Source organism: Aulonocara sp. 'chitande type north' Nkhata Bay, linkage group LG23 (genome assembly GCF_057382095.1).
Source record: "Aulonocara sp. 'chitande type north' Nkhata Bay isolate Kocher_YH1m ecotype deep benthic linkage group LG23, A_spYH_male_GT1.1, whole genome shotgun sequence".
NCBI lineage: Eukaryota > Metazoa > Chordata > Actinopteri > Cichliformes > Cichlidae > Aulonocara > Aulonocara sp. 'chitande type north' Nkhata Bay.
Genome location: NC_141365.1, coordinates 26,821,024 through 26,843,259, shown reverse-complemented (window position 1 = coordinate 26,843,259; position 22,236 = coordinate 26,821,024). Strand labels below are relative to the sequence as shown.

Genomic DNA, 22,236 nt, shown 5'->3' with positions numbered 1-22,236 from the left:
ACAGACACACTTTTAAACTATATGTACTCCTCGCTGAGACTCCCTGACTTTTCACCCTGAGTGGAACTTGGCACAAAAGCTATAAATCTGACTTCAACTCGCTGCCAGTGTTTCCTCTCTTGGTTTCTGCAGCAGTGGTGCTCAGGAAAACCCCCGTTCACGTCTGTTATTTCAGTCTAAGTCACTCTGTGTTTCTCACATATTCAGGAGCTATGTATGTATGTCAGAGATGCTCCAATCCAGCCTTTTTTACTTCCCACACCCATGTAAATAATAAGCTGTACTCCTTACCCTGAGGAAAAAGACTGGGAATCATTCTTTTATATTTAAAACCACACGAGACTCGACAAAGAAACATTGGTTTTCTCCCCTTTTGAATATAGTACATCGATAAATAGAAATTATCAGGAGGAAATCCTTTTTATTTTAGTTGGAAGGACAAACTTTAGTTTCAGGAATTCAGTTCAGACTCAGTTTAATTCAGTTCCATAAGTGCAGTCATCACAAGGACGAAAGCAGCTTGAAGTAAAAAGCACTGTTGCTTAAATAAAGTCTCTGGTTTCTCCTTTACTGTGAGTGCCCCTCCTTGCACACAGAGTGGAGTAGACACTGATTGGAAGCTTTTATGCTAATGGTAATGTGACATGTTGTCTCCATCAAATGTTGCATCCGATGGAGACAAAGAGTGAGCGCAAGAAGCTGAGAGTGAAAGCTTCTGTTAATTGTCCATTTCCTCTATTAGATGTTGTAATGTTCTGATGGTTGCTGCTGCTGCATGATTCCAGAGGAAACTGCTGATGCTGAAATTATAATCTGGTACATTTCTGCTCTCATGTATCCAAACTTGGCTCCTTTTCTTTATTTCTGGTTGGCTGCTGAGAGGAGCCGCCTGCCAACTCAAGTTTGACCTTCAGACATCCTCTCCTAGCACCAAGCCACCCCCATGATGCATTGCAGGTCATCGTGAGCACCCAGAGCTTTGTACAAATCCAATTTGGTGTTGGTATGAATCATAGCAGAGAGCCTGCTGTGAACCGTTCGTCCCGTCTGCCTCCTGACACGCTACTAACCTTCCTCCCAGAGACGACTTCCTGTGGACACTCTGCTCCGAATACCAGCCAGGAAACGGTGCTAGATGCTCAGGTTTCCTTGAAGTGGACATTTTCTGCTCTGATTTCGGTCACGTGTGCGATGTTTCACACTCAGGTAGTTTTTTCTACTCGTGGCTCTCTCAGAGAGGATAACCCTTAATAAGGCCATCTGAGCACAGAATCCCACCCACCTCCTGTCCAGAACCTTATATTTGAGAGGGACAGGAAGTCAGAAGAAAGTTGTCTAAAAAGGGGAGGAGCTAAAAAAGCTTGTTTTAGACGGAGGGGGAACTGAGGGGCTGCAGTATAATTTAAAGAAGGATTATTTTGAACTATGAATCATCCAGAGCTGCTCTGGTAAAGACCAAGAATTAAAAAACATGGAGATGGACATGAGCAGAATCGGTTAACTGTGATGATTTTTACCTTTTACTAAAAGCTCTGTGACCAAAGTGCCAAAAAACTGACTTGTAGCCACAGCTAAGACCTTGTCCCTGGTTAGGCTTTTAAGACGCACCATATCAAATATAAAATCAGACAGTTATAATACACAAACTAATACAAATAGAAACATTAAAAAAATCTTTAATGATCATAAATTTGCTTTTGTTTAAACTATAATCTTCCATTTACATTAAAAATTTAGTAAGATAATGTTTCAAATCTGAGCCAATTAACTGTAAAGGACGACTAACCAAATGTTGTTGTTAATATTTAAGTATTTACAATAACTGTAGTTCCTCTGGTGTGGGACTAGTATTGGACCCCATCACTGTCTATTTGTCATTTATTTCTTTATTTGCTGCTTACTCAGATCTGAAGGATAAAAATGGAGCTCTGGTGACGCTGCAGGTCTGACGTAGGGTTTTAGCTGCCACGTCGAGTGCTAACCCATCACTCTGGTTGCGTGTGTGGGGTTGTTTTTTTTGTTTGTTTTTTGGGTTTTCTTCCAGCCACTGAACACCGTCAGCATGCCGGAGGCCTTGGCTAGTCTCCCTGTCCCAGCTGCAACAGTTAAGGCCCAGTCATCACATCCCAGACTGTGCTTTTATCCAGCTGATTGCACCGACACTGCCACCTCACACAGTGTGAATGACGAGGCCTGTAAGGGTTGTCTGTCATGAAGTGTTGGTAGTTTTTGTTGTGCTGCAGTCTCCAAACTTAAAACTAGGACAGAAATTTAGCACTAAATTCTCTTCTTGGTTTGAAGCGTTTTTGGTTAAATTCTGTGTAAACTTGGTTAAATCGTTAAATCTTGGGTTTCGTTAGCTTGCATGCTGGGAGCTTTTCAAACACATTCCTGGCTGGTATTCAAGCAAGGTACAATTAACAATTCCTGTGGCCTCAAAGTAGCATATTAACCTCCTGGAAAAGTATGTTACTAAAAGTATGGAGGTATACTTTTCCACAGGTTTTAATGCTGAGGTAAGGCAAGCTGAGGCCGTGTTTTCCTTACTGTTATTACTCACTGCTTCTCCCTGCAGTGAAAAAGCGTTTTCTTCTCCCTCTGCTGCAGCCCCCCCCCTCCCCCCCTCCTCCTGTATGTCCACATTTCCACCACAGCTCCTCACTGTGGAGTTATTTTTCTCACCTTTCTGTCTCTGCCTGTTTATTTTTGCTTCCTGCAGGAGAAGAAAGGCGGGCATCCTGCCCAGCCTGGAGGATCTGCTGTTCTACACCATCGCAGAGGGCCAAGAAAAAATCCCTGCACACAAATTTACCACAGTGAGTTATCACAGCAGTGATATGTCTGAGAGTTGGATATTTATGGTGTCGGAACCTTTTGTTAAATAGAAATATTACTAGAAATAAATTACACAAGAGAAAATGGCCCCAAATCGCCCACAGGAATGGAGACAGAGTAACAGAGCAGATCTCACTTATTATTAAACTTCATTAGGGGAATAATGGAGAAGATTAAGTCATTAAACATTGTGCAGATTTGGATAGATCTTAGAAGTGAAATCAGGTGTTGGCTTAGAATCACACAAACTTTTTGAAGATATCAATGTAGTCTAAATTTCTCTTGGAGTGAAAGTACAGTGGTGTAATACCATTTTGCAGTGTTGGAAACCAGTTTAAAACCAGCTTGAAACAGGAACTTCGGGGTGGTTTTATACAACAGTTCCTCCCCTGGATAAATGACCTATAAAAACTACTAACTAGATGTTGTGGTTATCGTCTTCGCTGCAGCCCATCCAGCTGCGGCAGATGGCCACTCCTCGCTTAGCCCGGTTCTGCTGGAGGTTTCTTCCGTTTAAAATTCAGTTTTTCTTTCCCACTCATTGTTCGTAGGGAGTCATGATTGTTAGGGTTTTCTCTGTATTATTGTAAGGCCTTTACAATATGAAGCGCCCTGAGGCAGCTGTTGTTGTGATTTGGTGCTATATAAATACAACTGAATTGAATCAGTTATGAAGGTGAAAAGAAGATGGGAAATCCACACAATGTTTACAAATGGATAAATAATGCTGTGGTGACTTAACTGAAAAAAGACTTTCATAAAATGTACGACAAAAAGCATTTACAGCATAGCAGCTAAATAAATGCATGTCACACATAAATTACTGACTTGTTGGCAGTGATTCAGCCCTGTAGCTTTCTGAATTATGAGCCCCTCCTGTCAGGCTCTGGAGGAATCACAGCTCGCAGCTTTATTGATTTTGTTGTCAGGCTGTCTTAATCCTGGTGTCTCTCTCCTCTCCTCGCACAGGCTCTTAAGGCCACAGGTCTTCGCACGGGAGACCCCCGGCTGAAAGAATGTATGGAGATGCTGAAGGTGACCTTGAAGACAACCTCAGATGGAGCGCTGGACCGACACCTCTTCAAAAAGTATGCCTGTCTTTAATTTACTGAGCAACGATGGATTGATATGCTCGAGCAGGAGTTTTCTGCACTCTCATTTAACAAACTGCAGCCTAATTGGCTCCGTAAAATTTAATAAAAGATCCAGATGTGCAGTTTGAGTCAAAAGCCAGATGTTGGATTTTAATGTTATGTATAAGAAGACAGAACCTTGCATTATTGAGACTATATGGATATTCTTTATATATATTTATAGATTTTGTGTATCCCGTGTTTAATACCCTGCCTGCTGTCCCACCTTTATGACCAGCATCAATGTTTCATCACAAGAATTATTAAAGCTGGTTAGAGTCCTCTGCTTGTCCCTGCAGCAGAACAGGGTCACCGCTTGCCGTTAATCATTCATCATCCCTCGCTTTGCACGTCAGCAACCTCATCTTCAGGTTTTCATCACCCAGAAAAATCTGCTCAGGGAAACTGGTAGACTTCAATAACTGGAAATCAAATTGATAATTAGGAGATTCATAGGTGAAGATTTGGAGTAGATTTGGTGCAATCTGATTGTGTTTCAGTGTTTGGAGGTTTAATTTTGACACTGGCTGCTTATTCTGAAAGGGGGAAGAAAAACAAGGTGTTTTTAGTTTCCACTTTGCATAAAAAACTTAACAATGTTCCTTGTAATCTAACTCAGAATGATGGTGCACTTGAAAAGTCCACAAGTTTACCTCCTGCCTCCTTTTCCACATGACTTTACTTTGACCCGAGGACTGAGGAACAGGAAAAACGGCAGTGCTCAGAGAATACAACTGCACTCGATCACGGCCGATATGTTCTGTGATGGTGGATGTTGCTGACTTGGGTCTGCAGGGGGCCATCACACGACCTTCAAATTCATGTTTATTTGGTAATCAGAACATTTTTAGCCACCCAAACCGGTTGTTGAAACACAGCTGGAGAGGAAAGAAAGATATGTGGAGTAAAATGACATCCCCACCTCCACCCACCCCCTTGTGTCATTGGATCACTGCTGTGTGACCCCCACCACCCTCCCGGAGGAAACGACAGTGAGACAGAACTGGGTGGCAGCTTGGTGAGAACAGGCATATGATGGCTCACCGGGGAGCAAAAAATCCTCACTGAGCAGACCCCGAGCCGGCGCTCCTGGCTGGCGTCCATCACTTCCGCGCCCTGGGCTTATTTATAGAACCTCTCAGAGGGAAGCACGTGAGCGGGCGGTGGAGTGTAGCGTGTGTTTTCTCTGCAGGGATTAGACCGCTCGGATGCAGTAAGATAGCCAAGCTGTAAATCTCTCTGCTAACGGAGAGCTTCTATCTCACCGCCTTGTTACGTGGAGCTGTGTTTACTACGAGGTCTGCATCCATAATTGCTCGCATAAAAAGGCCCAGGACAAAATCTATAAGTGGTAAAAAAAAAGCCAGACCATGCTGCTTTAGGGGTGATCTAGAGTACAGAACATGTTGGGAAAAGGAGTACCTATTTTCTTTTATTGTGTAATTTTAATTCCATGCTGCGAGGGAACAAGTGGGGATCTTTTCCTAAAACTACAGCAGCCACAGCGAAAGGTCAACAGAGTCGGCCGAGTCGAGCTGAGGATACAGCTCTCCCAGAACGCTTACTGGAAAATTTTAGCCTGGAAATAGAAGCTTTGAACCAGAAAAGCAAATATAGTCAGGCCCGTCTGTACACCAGCACCACAGTCGGTCTTTGAAATGCACACTTTCAGCTTTAACTCAAGGGATTTAATAAAAGTATTTTATTAACTCTTTTTTATAAATTAGACTTTTTCTTTTTTTTTACAATTTTTAGATCCTCAAAAGTACTTGGACAATTGACTGACAAGCCCGTCAGCCTTTTATAAGGTTTATAAAAAGATGCAAACCACTGGTTACACTCAAAAAAAGCAAGGCCAGATTAGACTTTACCAGAGAATATCTGAAAGAGACTCCACAGATCTGGAAACAAATGTTTTAGAGAGATGAAACCAAAATGAGCTTGAACCAAAGAAACGGCTCCTGGTCTGAAGCATATCTGTCAAACATGGTGGAGGTAGTGTTATGGTTATGGGCATGTATGGCTCCCAGTAGAACCAGACCACTGGTGTTTATTGATGATATGCCTGCTGACAGAAGCAGCAGGATGAATTGTGACGCATACACGGCTATACTCTCTACTCAGACTCCTCAAGTTTAGGTGTTATTAAGAGGAAACGAGCTGAGCGAGGGAGCGCAGACTCACTGTATTTAGTCTTATCTAGTGTTCAAAAATCAGAACATTCCCTAATTATATCTAATGTTATATTTAGTAATGCGTGACCTTAACCCTAGAACACTATCGCTGGGTGATTTACACCCGAGAAAATACATTTATATGATTTCACTCTCCTGCAGCTGTTTGCGTGTCGAGGAGCCTGTGCCATCACCAGGGAAGTCTCAAATGTCCCAGGAATGGGTGGACCAAAGACCAGCTTTCCAGAGTCATTATTTTGTTTTAGGAGTCTTATTTTTCATTTTGTTAGACATGGCACAGTTTAAAGTAAAAGAAGACCACTCTAATTTGTCATGTGTTGTCATATTTTGATATATTTGATTACCTTTCATTGGTTATATTATATCGGGTAAAAATCACCCGGCATTAGTGATCGTGTTACTATTTATAGCGATAGTGTTCTAGGGTTAAAAGCTTTATAATAATAATGGATTGGATTTATATAGCGCTTTTCAAGGCACCCAAAGCGCTTTACAATACCACTATTCATTCACTCTCACATTCACACACTGGTGGAGGCAGCTACAGTTGTAGCCACAGCTGCCTTGGGGCAGACTGACAGAAGCGAGGCTGCCATATCGCGCCATCGGCCCCTCTGGCCAACACCAGTAGGCGGTAGGGTAAAGTGTCTTGCCCAAGGACACAACGACCAGGACAGAGAGCCCAGGGATCGAACCGGCGACCTTCCGGTTACAGATGCAATTCCCAGCCCCCTGAGCCACGGTCGCTTTGTGTCCATTAACTAGCTCCATACTTGTCATTAAAGTCTCAGAGGATTTGAAGCAGTCATAAAGGTCAATAAGGACATTCTGTACTCCTCAGCCTAAATATTTCTCTTTCCTGCCTCAGATGTGTCCAGAGCAACATCGTTTTGCTCACCCAGGCCTTCAGGAAGAAGTTTGTTATTCCAGACTTCCAGTCCTTCTCTGCTCACATCGACGAGCTGTACGAAAACGCCAAAAAAATGTCTGGAGGGCAGGTCAGTGAGAGCAGAGCTGAGTAGAACTGTATCTAACCGTTCCTTATAGACCAGTTTTAACATTGTGAGTCATTTGTCTGTTTGTCGAATACTTTGTGACATTAAATAACAGCCAGGACAAGATGGTTGGGAGTGAGGAATAGGTCAGATTAAACCTCATTGTTTCTTCACCCTGTAGGTGGCAGACTATATTCCCCAGCTGGCACGCTTCAGCCCAGACCTGTGGGCCGTCGCCCTGTGCACAGTCGACGGACAGAGGTATTCTGACTACATGTAGAAGAACCTACAGAGGATGGTTTCTTCACCAGAAGCTTTGTAGTAAATGTATTTTTCACAAGTGGCTGTCAGATATGAGAAAATGGGGATGTGGTAAAAGCCAGACTTATCATTACGTAGATTTAGAGAGATTTTCTATTTCCTCTGACTCTGAAAAACTACTAACATACACCTTAAGAGTTTGAAGGTATAAGTGTATAAGTGATACACTTGTGTCTTTCGCAGGCACACTGTCGGCGACACCAAAGTTCCCTTCTGTCTGCAGTCCTGCGTGAAGCCGCTGAAATATGCCATCGCCGTTCACGACCACGGCACCGAGTACGTACATCGCTTCATCGGCAAAGAGCCCAGCGGCCTGCGCTTCAACAAGCTCTTCCTGAACGAGGACGGTGAGGAATCGGTCACTTCACACCTTCACATGGCGCACAGGTGCATGCAGTCTCTGTAAGAGGAGCCATTCACGTGGCCTGGTTTCCATGGCGCCATGATAAATTGTTAAGGAGCGTAGCTGGATAAAACAAAGTGGGCAGTGTGTAACGGAGACAGAAAAAACTTGAAAAACAACAAGCTGTTGGCATGTGGTTCCTTAAAAAGCAGGCAGAACGGAGCAGCCGAGACACAGAGGCGCTCTTTTAGTATCAGTCCTGCAGTGCAGGGGAATCAGAGCGTGGTTTCCCACAGGTCTGAAATACACCGAGGATGTCAGGCGATATCAGTTATCTCAATATAGAGCAGGTCATTTGTTCTTCGAGCACAGTGGGCCTTATGAGCTCAAAAAAACACTTTATTTCTGGACTCTACTTGAGTAACTTTGCATCTTGCACAGTTCAGAGTAATCCTCATACAGCTGTGGTCAGAAGGTTACGTTCACCTATCGTGGGCATTAATGTCATGGAGATTTGGGGTTTTGGTTGAATCATTGTGAAGCATATGCTTTTAATCAATTTAAAAAAACCAAGAAATGAGTGAATAAGTTTGAATTTATTTTAGATTTAATGGCGTGTTTAGGTGCTCAACCGGGAGTGTTTAGGGAAGCCATATGTTGACTGTTGTTGTGTGTTTGTACTTTGCACATATCACATGTTTAAAACACTCCTTCCATTCCTTGTTCATATGTTTGTTTTTTTGTTTTTTTATGTCTGTCTCTGGTTTTATATCTGTGAGATTATTCTGGTTTTGTTTGCTTGGATAAGAGATGTTAACAAAGTTTAACTTTGAGGATTTTATTTGCAGTTGAACAAAGCTTATTCATTGGAACACATGTTGCTGCAATACTCACCATGTCGAAATGTTAAAGAGCAGTAACTTGGTGAAGTGAAGTAATGTCATATGTTGAATACAAATACGGTTAGCAGTTTTTGTTCAACCTGAATAGAGTTGGGTTTTATTGTGTCTGTAGCTTCTCTGAGCGGAAACTGGTGTGAGAACGTTTCCAGGTTTCCTCTTTGTTGTTATCAAACCGAGCAGAGAAGTCGGTGGTGGCACAGATATTCCAGCTGTTTATTTTCCCTTTAAAAAAAGTGAAAAGAAGGAAACATGGCTCTTCCTGTTGCTTACGACGATTACAACTCAGAGGGGAAGTGTTGTAATTGTGCCCTATATGTTTTTTTAGTTCACTCAGTAGATTATTCACTTGTGTTTTGATCTCTGGCACAAAAAGGCTTCCCTTCTTTTTCTTTTACTGTATACTTTTTGAGAAAGTAAACAGTAAGTCACAAATTACTGTGTTCCCAAGTTGCTTTTCCAAGGGCTTGTAGAACAAAGAGGCGGAGCTTGCAGTATCTGGCTAATCAGAAACATGAGCAGGACTTCCATCAGCAGAGTGGCCAATTTTTAAAAAGAACATCAAACAATATAATACGGAATAATAAACTGTGGACTCTATCAGCTTATATACAACAGAGTAGTATGTGGCTGTGATGTGCTCAGTGAAGGTGTTCCTGTAGCATTAGCTTGCTAAAACCTGCTCTTATTAACTTCTATTTCCTGTCCTGCAGATAAACCACACAACCCCATGGTTAATGCTGGTGCTATTGTCTGCACCTCCCTCATTAAGGTAAGCTTTTATTCTACATATATTCACTGTGGAAGCAAATGTTCAATCACAACCCCGTAAATTTGAATTGAGGCCCCTGTGATTTTTGCTTCGTTTTCGTTTTATAAATCCACATATGTAGATTTACGTTTTACTCCCCTAAAGATGATTTTTCTGGATGTCTGACTGGAGCAGGGAGTAAAATAGTTGGAGAGAAATTGAATGGAATAAAATTATAATCGTGTGCAGAACGTGTTTCCGCCAGATTAGTGTATACAGGGAGATTAAGGTTATAGATAATCATGCTGAAAGGGGATTTGGTTGAAAGCGGCATCGCTCGGAGATCCTGCGCACACACACTCCACAGAGTGGGTGGAGCTGGAGAGCAGGTCAGCTCCACCACATTTAATCAGAGAACTCTTCTATTACCCGAGAGTTTCATTAAATATCCTCCTCTGACCTGCGTACAGACGCACAGGGAGCTGCGGTGAATACAAGAGCACCACCTGCTGATTGAATCAAAATTAAAAACTCCTTCCTCATTTGGCCGGTGAGGATGAGTCCAGGAGGGCTTTTTAGAGAGGAGTTTAATTACATTCAATAAGAGAGAGATGGAACGCAAAATCAAACAAGTTGGAAAATCTTCAGGCAAATCCTGGAAGTGAACATGTTGGAGTGCTTGTAGGAAACAGCATTGCATACTTTATTTTTCCCAAAAGCTGGAAAATGGTTAAAGCAGCCAAAAATGTCTGGCTTACTAAAACAAATACAGTATTGCAACAAAATGGCTGAAAAGGTGAAGAAGCATTTCCATTACACAGAAAATAGAAATAGACAGAGTGAGGCTGCTAACAGTGCAGTGGTTTATAAATTAGCAGGTCAAAACTGAGCAAATGTAATGAGGGAGATACAGGGTAAGGGCAAGTTTTATGCATGTTTATCTCCAGAAACAGTACAGCTATTCAGATCAAGGACAGGCAGCTGAGTGAGAACACATCTGAGGTCAAACTCCTCAAACTGTAATAGCTGACTTGCAGGATAACACAGCAGCCTTTGTTACCATCAGATTTTGACCCAACACTGTGAAAAAGTGTTTGTCCTGTTCCTGATTATCTATTGTTTTGTATGTTTGTCACACGTAAATGTTTTAGATCATCAAACAAATTTAAATGTTAACCACAGATGACACAATTAAACACAAAATGCAGTTTTTAAATGAAGGTGTTTGTTATTAAGGGGAAAAAGTGATTGCCCTCTAAACCTGGTGCTGAGCAACAACTCTAAATGTGCCAAAGCTCCTATTTCTGCCAGCTCTGCGAGGCCCCAGATACAATATTAAAGTAAAGGGAAGAACTGATTCAGCCACTTGTAGGCAGAAAAGTGTTTCCACTGATGGTTGTATTTTTAACATTTCAGTATGTTATGTCCCAGATCTGATACTAGAGGGAAGTAAAAAGAAAACTACATGAAAGTGAGTTTGTGATGTTGCAGAGCTCTACGTGCCGACTGCTGAGAAGAAACGCGGATACTCTTGTGTTCTCTGCAGTTTTTATCTTGGAGATGTAGAGATATGACTTACAAACTCAAAACACGGCAAACTCCTCAACTAGCTGTAAGAAGAAAATTTGCTGCCCATAACACCCAATACAAAAATCTCTAATCTATTTTACCCTGACAGCAAGAACCCGCCCAGAACTCCTCCTTATCCTAAAAGAGCAAAATCACAGCAGTTTTCAGCCTCAGACTTGATGTTAGAGAAGAGCAAAAAAATTGCACAATTAACTCAACAAAAGGAAAATAAAGCCGCTGTGCTTTCCACTATCGTACCGTCTCTTTTCATAAAGGTTTGTTTGAAAAGATTTCCATAAACTAACACTGCTTCATCATTTGTTTAAAAACAGCAGCACAACTCCAAAATGATGTTAACACATCTACTGGACTGTGAAATGTAGAAGATTTAGGGAAAGGATTATATTACATCAGGGTTAGTAATTCTTTGTGTCCATCATTATGCTTTTATATTGAAAAGGTCCTTATGAGTCACACTGTAGGCGGTTTACTCTCGAGGGAGGAAGGATTTAGGATTCATCTACAGGAATCCACAGAAAAAGAAAATCATATCTATAAAAAAATTAAACTGAGTTCTTTAAGTTTGTCATTTCGTTATGACCCAGTTATTTAATAGTTTTAAGTGTGAGAGAGGTCAGCTATTCTATTCCTGATTTCCTTATCCAAATCTCCTCCCTCCAACACTATCCGGTTGTTCAGTGATGACGCGACGAATCCTACTTCCGGGTCTAAAGTAGTCTGCGTTTAATATGGCTTTTGTGTTGTTAACATGTTTAATGTTATGTATTTTCTTCTATTTGATCTCAAAAAGCTCCTAAAACAGTCAGTGATCACTGTTGACCCTTGACCTATTGTGGATGGATTATCTCAGTTGTTCTCCTGGCTGAAGTTTGGTCCTTTTACAGCATCCTGCCATGCGATTACATTTGTTCCTGACCACCGAGAACACTCACGTTAACTTTTATCGAGTGGAAAAAAAGTTAGCTTGTTTATGTTATGCTAACATAGCTGTGTCGCTAGCGGTCACGTAGCACATCATTATATACCAGCTAGCCCAACTTCAGTAACCCTACAAACGTCACTGCTGTTTAGTTTTCTGTCTTCATTTATGTTGGAAGTGATAACAGAGCTGTACGTTTTAATTTGTTTCCAAAACCCCGCAGTCAGGACATGCTATATTGTATTTAGATAGAAGCTAGCGAGCTAACTCCCTGGTAACTTCTAACTCCGTTAAATGTCATAAATTCCGTTTTCATGGATGCCTGGATGTTAAACTCAATTGTTACACCTGGTAGAGCAGAACGCTGATCATTTTATTAAAGATGAAAGACTTTAGACAGTTTTTCAACTCTCAGTAATGCCACAGTGATATATGGACCTGCAGCGGAGTTTAGACCCAGACACGGCTAGTGACGTCAGACTGAACAATCGGATAAACAGCCCAGCTTTCCATCCTTAAAAAGAAACATTTTATGTTGGTAATGTTATGATGAATCATCTCGTGTATCTCTTTTGGTAGAAACATTGTATGAAGATGATTGTTGCAAATGAATATCCAGCTGAGTGGACATAATGTATGTCGTCAGCAGAGGAAAAAGGTGAACTTTTCCACTTCTGATAATCATTCCCACAAGATGTAAAATCAGCTTTCTTGAGTCCCAGCCAATCACTGTTTAAATCACTTTAAACGCTCTCCTTTGTGATGTACCTTTTCAAGGCCCGTTGTGTGGTTTTATGTGTTGTTGCATATTTTACAGCATTAGGATCTTTGGGAAATTATGACCACACAGCCTCAGGTCAATGACGTTGGTAATTTTTCCTTTTTAATTATTTTTTCCCTTATTTGATCTGGATTTGTGAGAAGCTTTAGCCTCCACATGGCTGTCTATGAATGTTTTAATGTTGCTTTTTATACTTTTCCGCCTGCATTTCCCCTCCCCCCTCAAAAAAACCAAACTGTTTATACACCTGGATTATAAACAGTGCAGCTCTGGCACAAACACTGGTTTTATATCATACTCCATTCTTCTCTGGAGAGGGAGCTCTTTTTTTGTGCATATGTTTCTTTTCAAGCAATTTGTTTGTCTTTAGTAATCGGTATGAAAGAATAAGTCGTGTTAGTGGCGATGCTCGTAAATTCATGGGGATGTTTTGCTGTCTTTATTCAAAAGTGTGGTCCGTCAGTTTGAGAAACTTTTCTGGCGGCAGATTAAGAGCTCCATCATATGTTAGAGAAAAGCAGGAAGAGTCACCGTTTTAATTCTCTGAGAGTGATGTAGGGCTGCTCAATTAATCGAATTTTAATCACGATTACGATCTGGGCTTTCAACGATCATTAAAAATGACTGAGCCGATTATTAGCCCCTCCCTCATTTATCCGCGACACCTTAAAGGCCGGTCCGTGAAAATATTGTCGGGCATAAACCGGTCCGTGGCGCAAAAAAGGTTGGAGACCGCTGATTAAGAGGACCCGAGGGAAGCTCGGAAAGCTAAGCAGAAGTTATTTGGAGAGTGACTGCCGTTGGTTGAAAAGAGAGTTTTAAAAAAAAAAAACTTCAGTGGTGTTGCACACAATTTTATATTATTTTTTAAAGTCATTGTTAACCCTTTAAAGCCGGTCAGAGCAGCACGCTCCGTTTTGCGTAACTATTTTTAAATCCCTGTAGAACCTGAACCGCGTAAGCTAGCGCAATAATTTGTTTTGCATATGAAACCGGAGGAGTTGTACTTACATCTTATGCCATCAGCTTGTCCTCGGTCACGGTTTCGTTCCACATATAGCTTTGCAAAAATTGCATAAAAAGCGCTTGCAGGAACAAAAACATAATATTCCAGAAACACGCTTTGCCGTTCCTATCAGCTGTTCGTAACACTTCCCACAGTGAAATGATGCACATGCTGTTTTCTTTGCAAATTTGCATCATAGGATTGTTTTTTGTTTTTCCTGCAGTATATAAAAATTGCTGTATCTCCAAAATAAAACTATGAAGACACTCAAAATAAATTTCCTGTGGTGGGAAACTATTTTTTGCAACTTTATTGTATTTAAAGTTTTGAGGGATAAACCTCTTAAACTTCTCCAAGTAGAAATATATGTAAAGAAAACAAAAGCGATTTCAATTTTTTTTGTAGTTTATTGCACTTTTTTGCAATTTATGTAATTACTATGGACTTAATGCATACATATTATTAAAATATGGGCTATAACAGTTGTATTGATGTATAGCAACTTGAAATGCTCCCACAAATGGCACTACAGCATGTAAAAAAAATAATATAAGCTCTGGTGGACTTGGTTCTATGGTAGGTCTTAAAGGGTTAAATAAATATCGTCAAATAATCGTGATCTCAATTTCAGTGAAAATAATCGTGATTATCATTTTTGCCATAATCGAGCAGCCCTAGAGTGATGATTTGTCATGAGCAACAAGGACAATATAACTCCAGAGTGAGTTATGTTTTCACAGCCATCTCCAGAGTGCCTAACTGGATTTATTTATTTCTTTTTATCACTTGTTTATTTACAGAAGCAATCATTTGTTCACGATGTCAGAGAGTTAGGGATTGGTAGGCACTAGTGGTGCAACGGATCACTGTTGATCCGTAATCCGAACCGATCCCACTCCACGGTTCGGCGCGCACGTGATCCGAAGATTCGAAAAAGAAGAAAAAAAGTATGTGTATGGTGTGCGTGGTCAGTCTGTCAAGCCATAGTTATGGCCAGCGCTAGCGGTCCAGGTGGAGAAGCAGAGGAGTTTGCGGCGTTTAAGCAGCCCTTTGCTGTCCAGTCCGTCCAGGATAAAGCTATTACAAAAGCTACTGGGGTGTTTAGCTGCAGACGTGAGGCCGTATTCCGTTGTGCAAAACAAGGGGTTTAAACTGTGATGAACGTGCTTGCATGATATCCTGTTGCGCATCCACTTCAGTGACAAGATCGTTCCAAGCATGTATGAACAGGAAAAGTCTAAAGTTATGGCTGAACTGTCCCAGGTGTCTTCTGTTGCCCTAACTACAAATGGGTGGATCTCCATGGCAACGGCAAGCTTCGTGAGCTTAATTAGTTTTTATATAATTGCGTGGAATGAGTCTTGAGTTGAATGTTTTTTAATAGGCAAAAAATACTTAAATAAGTAAATGGCGCGTTAAATTTGTCTTTTTGGGTTGTTTTTTTTGTTTTGTTTTGTTTTGCTGATCCTAAAATTGAGCCGATCCGTAGCTTAAAACCATGATCCGATCCGAACCGTGAGATTTTGGATCCGTTGCACCACTAGTAGGCACTGGACTGAACTTATGTAGATCTATTGTTTTGCATGTGTAATTAACACGAGGGCTTTCGGTGCCTCATATAATATTATTTAACCCTATTTCAGTCATATTTAGAGTGATGCACTGGGGAGGACAACACTGTCTTCCTAGAAATAGGGGATCAGGACCCCCGGGTCCCACCTTTGATTTTCACCTGAGGTCACAGCAGATTCATGCATCACTTTGGGAAAGCAAAATGAAAGAGTAAAGGTGAAGCTGGAGCCCAGAAAAACTCTGCAGGCAGCAGTAATTATAAATATCTGAGGTGCAGTTTAAAAGTAGAGCAGCAGCTTTCAGGGAGACTGTTACATGATCTGAAAATGAGAATTCATGCTCAGGCTGTTGAATAAAGGCAGTAACGTTCCCCGTGCTTCAGGCTTTGTTGTTCTTGTCACATTTGGCCAAAGTTTTGGTTTTTGTCTGATTTAAATCGAAGGAGGTGAGTTCACACTGCGAACCACATGACTGAGTCTGTTATCTGAGAGATAACAGTCACTCACTCCATCTACATCTACTGCTGTATTATAGTAATAATGATGAAGTTCTGCAGTGTTTAGTAAAGTTTTAAATTTGGTTCTTATTTATAGGTTTAAATACATTAGTGCTCCGTAACTTGATCTGGATCAACTGTATAAATATTTCTGGAAATGTTTATAATTTTACTGTAATAATAATAAAAAATGTAGGGAAACATGATTTAATGAAAGGACTCAAATAGAATCGAGTAGAGTTGAAACAATTTAAATGACATTAGGTGTAAAATAAGTAAGGTTTCATTCCACATCAACATCTGTATTTGTCAGTTATCGTAATTATCAATAAAATCTGTAAACAGGTAGGACAAAGAAATGTTGGCCTCAGAAAGGCTGAAGCAACTGTTGGGCTTAAAATACAGTGGCTCCTACATTTCCCACAATGCACCAGAAGTTTTCTTTGACTTTGACCTGTAAACCGGAGCCTTTAACCCTTAACCCCTTATTTTAGGGACTAAAATGACCAAGGAGTGAAATTATATTTTATAAAGCAGACGTCTTTGAAATGACTCTGCTGTTGTTTCTCATACTTCAATCCAAGTAGAAGAAAAACTTAAATGATACAAACATACTGTGATACATAATTCATTCAAATATACCTCGACAAACCAAATCTAGATGATCTGGTGACTCTGTAATACTCTGAGATCAACACAAACTGTAATGAAGTCTTCTTTACAAACATCTGGTTTGTAGAGATTCAGTGATTGGAAATCACTGAATCTCTTTGCATTTCTTTTCACTTCCAGTGAAAAGAAATGCAAAAAAAAGGCTTCAGTGTTAAAGAAACGTAATATTTCACACAATTCCCCATCGTCCACGCCACACCAACGCACCAGTTACTGTAAATGACTACAGAAAGCTGTAGAAGCAGCAGATTGATAAATATGAACTTAATTTTGTGGCTCGCAGTGTGATTGCACCTTAAAGTCTAATCACGTAACCATACAGTAAACACGCCTGTAGTAATCAGTAGCTGTGCTCTTAAGTCACTTATTTAAATGAACCTTTTATTTAATTCTCTATTCAAAAAAGCAGAAGCCCCAGAGTGGATTTAACAATTTTCGTTCACCTCCATCTCCAGCTAGTCTCCCACCCCTAATCTTAATTCATCTGACGTCATGCCTGAATGGCCTTTTTAACTGGTCACATGAGTAGTGATGTAAACCTGCACTGTTTTCCTGCCGTAGCTTAATTTCATAGAGACGTGGATCATACGTGATAGTGCTAATGTCGTCACACGGGTGACCGTTTTTCATGCTTTTATTACTGCAGTTTTTGTTTTATGAATATTTTGATTGGTTCTGTTTGTGTTACAGCAAGGGGCAAGCAACGCTGAGAAATTTGATTATGTGAGTACTATTGGGAAGATTTATTGAATATTTAAATATTGACTGAAGGAGAAGTTTCCAAACTGAAGTTATATAAAAAAAAATGTCAGGGCTACATTATTCTTGGAATTATACCTTTTTCTTCAACACTTACACTTTAAAATTGTTTTTATTCTCAAAAATTTGATTCTAATTGTGAATATTTCTACTTTATTTTCAATTTTATTCTTGAAATTTTAGCTTCACACTCAAAATTTCATTGACATTTGTCAAATTTGAATTTTATTTTTATATATTGTTGTTTTATACGACATTATTCATTAAACATTTTTATTTAATTAACTTTTCTGTTGTCTTTAGTCTTGACATAGTTTTTACTTTAATCATAACGTTTTTACTTTGTAGTCTCAAAAGTTTGGTTTAAATCTTAATATTTAATATTCTTAATATTTAGACTATTTAAAATTACAATTACTATTATTTTTTGAATACTTTGAATATCCCTTTGTCTTTAAAATGTAATCTTTAAACTGTAAAGGATGATTTTATTGTGAAAGTTTTACTTTTTTAAGTATTATTTTAGTTGTATAATTTCAGTATTATATTCCAAATTGCAATATTTTGGTTAAAATTTAGATTTAAGTTTATGATTTTGTACTAAAATTATAAGTTTATTTTGGATATTTTAATTGTATTGTTGTAATTTCATGTATAACTGATGAAGTTACAACAATGATTTTCTACCCAAATTTGTATATTTGTTTTCTTAAATTGAGTAAGTGTTAATGCCAGCAATTGTGACTTATTTGTAGAAGTTTCAGTTTTATTCTTTCAATTTTAACTTTAGCGTCAGCTGCTCTGCATTATCATTATTATTTATTTATTTTTTTATATGTATGCTCAGTGTCCTTGAGCCTTCTTCGTAGTCTTGTGTTTGTGTTGCGTGTTTACTCTGAATCTGCTCTTCTGCTCTGCAGGTCATGAACTTCATGAACAAGCTGGCAGGAAACGAGTATGTGGGCTTCAGCAATGCCACGTGAGTGCAGCAGAGTTAGAAATAAAACAGATTTTCCATGTTTAGATGAAATGAAGCACTTTAATGTCTTTGACAGATTTCTTGTTTACAAAACAGTTCTGCATCTCTGAGGTGGATCTCAGGTCTCGCAGCAACTTCCTGGTTCAGTTTGAGTTCATGTAACAGGATCTGAGTCGCATCATGAAATAAACCTCTCTCCTCTCTCTGTGTGGCTCAGTTTCCAGTCAGAGCGTGAGTCTGGAGACAGAAACTTCGCCATTGGCTACTACCTGAAGGAGAAGAAGGTGAGATTAGATGCTGCTGACAACTGAGACGGGATTTTGTTGTTTAAAAGGAAGCTTTTCTTCCTTTTGTGAACACACTATATTTGTGATTTCATTCTTAGCTTTTGTATTTTGAATTTTATTTTTGGTATTTCTGCATAAATATTAGGATTTCTGTTCCAGTAATTAATCAGTTTATCACCTGGTTTATCCTTTGATGTCTCTTGGTTTTCCTTTTTTCTGTTTGAAGAAAAGCAGCAGGTGTGTTATGAGTTCCCATTTTAAAGTGTTTTTATCTTTAACAGTGTTTTCCAGAGGGGACGGACATGACGTCCATCCTGGACTTTTACTTCCAGGTGAGTAGAGCTCATCCTGATGCAGTGGAATCACTAATGGGACAGGATTTTTGTTTGTCATTGTGATCCAATCATTCACGAATCTTTGTTTCTCAATCAGTTGTGCTCCATCGAGGTGACCTGTGAGAGTGCCAGCGTTATGGCGGCAACTCTGGCCAACGGCGGTTTCTGTCCAATCACGGGCGAGCGTGTGCTGAGCCCTGAGTCTGTGCGAAACACCCTGAGTCTGATGCACTCCTGCGGCATGTATGACTTCTCGGGACAGTTTGCTTTTCACGTCAGTATCTCCTCGTCCTGATCTCATGTTCAACCTGCTACCATCTCCCTGTTTTCCCGTTTTGCACCAGAACTTTAAAAATCTGCAATCTACAATTGCAGGGTTTCCTATAACTTAGACAATTGAAAATACAGTGCTCTACTGTAATGGTTTTTTTGGGGGGGGGGGGGTTGGGATCTGTTGGTTACTTTAAGAAAGATGTGAGCCACACTTTTAACAGGTAATCTCACATCACACATTCTCTCTTTCTGCCTCAGGTTGGTCTGCCGGCTAAATCGGGTGTGGCTGGCGGGATCCTGCTGGTCGTTCCCAACGTGATGGGCATCATGTGTTGGTCTCCTCCGCTCGACAAGCTGGGCAACAGCGTCAGAGGCATCCAGTTCTGCACGGTAACATCATCTTTAAAGTCATTTCCTGGACTATGCTTGAGTAGCTTTGCATGATTCAAAATGGTAAATGGCCTGCATTTGTGAAGCGCTTTTCTAGTCCTTAAGGACCCCAAAGCGCTTTACACTACATTCAGTCATTCACCCATTCACACACACATTCACACACACATTCACACACTGGCGATAGCAAGCTACATTGTAGCCACAGCTGCCCTGGGGGCGCACTGACAGAGGCGAGGCTGCCGGACACAGACGCCACCGGGCCCTCTGACCACCACCAGTAGTTCAAAGTTCAAAATAATCCTTTATCTCCTTTATCTCACCCTAAGATACTTTTATTATTCTTTTTTAATATTTGGGTCATGTTTTCTCCTTTTAGGATTTGGTTTCCCTGTGTAACTTCCACAACTATGACAACCTGAGGCACTTTGCAAAGAAGCTGGATCCTCGCAGGGAGGGAGGAGACCAGAGGGTGAGCGCCAGCACCATCAGCCTTCATCCTTCTCCATTTTCACAACCTCGACTATTTTGACCTTTACACGCTGTAAATGTCCTTCTGCTGGAGTGCGGTGTTAAAATCCTGAATGTTTGATGCATATTTTGAGCCATTAAAGCTGCTGTTAGCTTGTGTGCTGTGATCTTCTTCACAGTGAGTAATGTCTGAGTTACATTACTGTGGGGTTCAGATTGAAAAAGACTGATCAGAAATCACCAGACATCACTACCCAGACTGCACTGCAACATAACTAACATAAGCGGAAGTTCCTTTTAACGCACCAACAGAGATCATTGATGTAATTATTTTGATTATTTTCTGCGGTTTAGAGCAGTTTGTGTTGATTTTGACTCTAAGTGTCACCATAAAAGGCAGATTACCCTCCTTGTTTGTGGAAGCTTAATCCACAGCGCCATCTGCTGGAAGATTACTGCATCAGCTGTGTTATTTTCCAGCTTTACACAACCTGATCATTGGTGTCTTTCACTGTACATTAAACCACATGAAAAACAACAAATATTAGATTTTTCAGTTCTACCATATTTCAAAAACACAGTAACACTAAGCTATGATGCATTATTATAGCATCACGGTCTCTGCTTTGTTTTCTCGTGTTTCAGGTGAAGTCTGTCATCAACCTGCTGTTTGCTGCTTACACAGGAGACGTGTCAGCTCTCAGGAGGTACGCCAGCTCTCAGGTTTAGTGTCAGTAACACTCAGGACCGTTGGACAGCACGGAGACATTCATTTGATTTTAATTTCATATATGATTTTTGGCCACCACACACAGATAACAGGCAGGTACACAAACCTCCGTGTAGACTTGAGCGCTCACCATCTGATGACAGCATCTACATCACTTGGGCCCAGGCACACCAATTGGATTATTTGACTTGTTGGTTTGGGGGGAAAAAACTGCACTAAAACTTGGCACCAATTTAAATCAGCAGGGTCCTGCTCTCATCTTTACATTCTGCTACGTTCCTGTAAGTTAATATTTCTAAATTAATCTTTGCAGGCTAATAATATAAAGTCTTTCATTCCATTCATTGGGTTCCCACGATGGATGTGAACAAAACTACTTGACGGTTCCTCTTTTTCTGCTGTGATGTTCTGCAAACACTGCAGGATTTTGACACTTTGGAGGGGGATAATGTATCTTTAGTAAACTGATCATTTTCCTGAAACTAGCGAATCATGTTTACTGGATAGTTGTCTATGGCCAAGTGGAAAGTGATTGGTTGATTTCAGTCCATTTCAGTTGAGAGCTGGATGGATACAGCCTCGCTTTTATGGGACATCTGAACTGATGTTGAACAGATCGCGTTAGAAATCATTGCAATGTTTTTATTATTTAACGTCACTCGCATTAAATCGGAACTGCTTAGTGGGAGTAGCCCACACCATCTATTGTATCCACATTTATTTTTTGTTGTGTGCCTGTCTGTCTCCAGACTAGTCCTGTAAACTTCAAGCTGCTCAGTGCAGGGGAAGGCTGTGATTAGCACATGGGGACACACCATCAGTACTGATTTAGGGACCGCTTAAATTAGCTCTTTGCATTTTCATTGGCAGAGCCTGCATTTTAAATATCAGTCAGTAATAGTCATGCAGTTGTGGGAAGCCAAAATCAGGGAGTTTGCAAAAAGGGAAAGACATCTTTGCCTGTTTTGAGTCTCTTCTGAACAGCTGAGGTGCAGCATGTCCACCAAGGAAAAGGAGGTAGAGGTCTGATATGAAGATGTCAGCCACTAGATGGCTTTTCCCCCCCAGTTTAGTCTGCAAACATCACTTCTAGTCTTTAGGTAATTTACCTTCAGCACCATCGCAAAGAGCTTGAAACTTAAAGAAACCCACATGATTGAACCAAGTCCAAATTAGTCTGGTTGTTTCCACATGGCTCTCACTCCTTCCTTCCTGCTTGGCTGTTCTTTGTGCAGGTTTGCGCTGTCCTCCATGGACATGGAGCAGAGGGACTACGACTCGAGGACAGCGCTGCACGTGGCCGCCGCTGAAGGTGAAATGCGTACAGTCAGGTTGTCGTCATGGCAATTACTCTGTTCGGTCAGCTGACCCGATGTTTGTGTGTTTCAGGACATGCTGAGGTGGTCCGCTTCCTGCTGGAGGCCTGCAAGGTCAACCCAGTTCCCAAAGACAGGTAACCGAGACCACACTTTACTTTAGTTATCTTTTTAATAAATACATGTAA

General features: G+C 40.6%; 1 protein-coding gene across 2 annotated transcripts in view; it reads left to right on the top strand.

The window, feature by feature from the left end:
- Positions 1-22,236, top strand: part of LOC147302003 (glutaminase kidney isoform, mitochondrial-like) — a 33,483-nt gene that overhangs the window by 8,671 nt on the left and 2,576 nt on the right. The window contains exons 2-17 of one of the 2 annotated variants that reach the window (XM_086281682.1): positions 2,726-2,816; positions 3,805-3,923; positions 7,032-7,161; positions 7,340-7,419; positions 7,663-7,826; positions 9,435-9,493; positions 17,199-17,231; positions 18,188-18,246; positions 18,464-18,530; positions 18,815-18,865; positions 18,966-19,142; positions 19,400-19,531; positions 19,911-20,003; positions 20,648-20,709; positions 21,968-22,044; positions 22,122-22,185. In XM_086281682.1, coding sequence (XP_086137808.1) covers positions 2,726-2,816; positions 3,805-3,923; positions 7,032-7,161; positions 7,340-7,419; positions 7,663-7,826; positions 9,435-9,493; positions 17,199-17,231; positions 18,188-18,246; positions 18,464-18,530; positions 18,815-18,865; positions 18,966-19,142; positions 19,400-19,531; positions 19,911-20,003; positions 20,648-20,709; positions 21,968-22,044; positions 22,122-22,185 — 1,458 coding nt within the window. Of the gene's footprint in view, positions 1-2,719; positions 2,817-3,804; positions 3,924-7,031; positions 7,162-7,339; positions 7,420-7,662; positions 7,827-9,434; positions 9,494-17,198; positions 17,232-18,187; positions 18,247-18,463; positions 18,531-18,814; positions 18,866-18,965; positions 19,143-19,399; positions 19,532-19,910; positions 20,004-20,647; positions 20,710-21,967; positions 22,045-22,121; positions 22,186-22,236 lie in introns of both variants that reach the window. The other variant, XM_086281681.1, reaches the window with a different exon arrangement.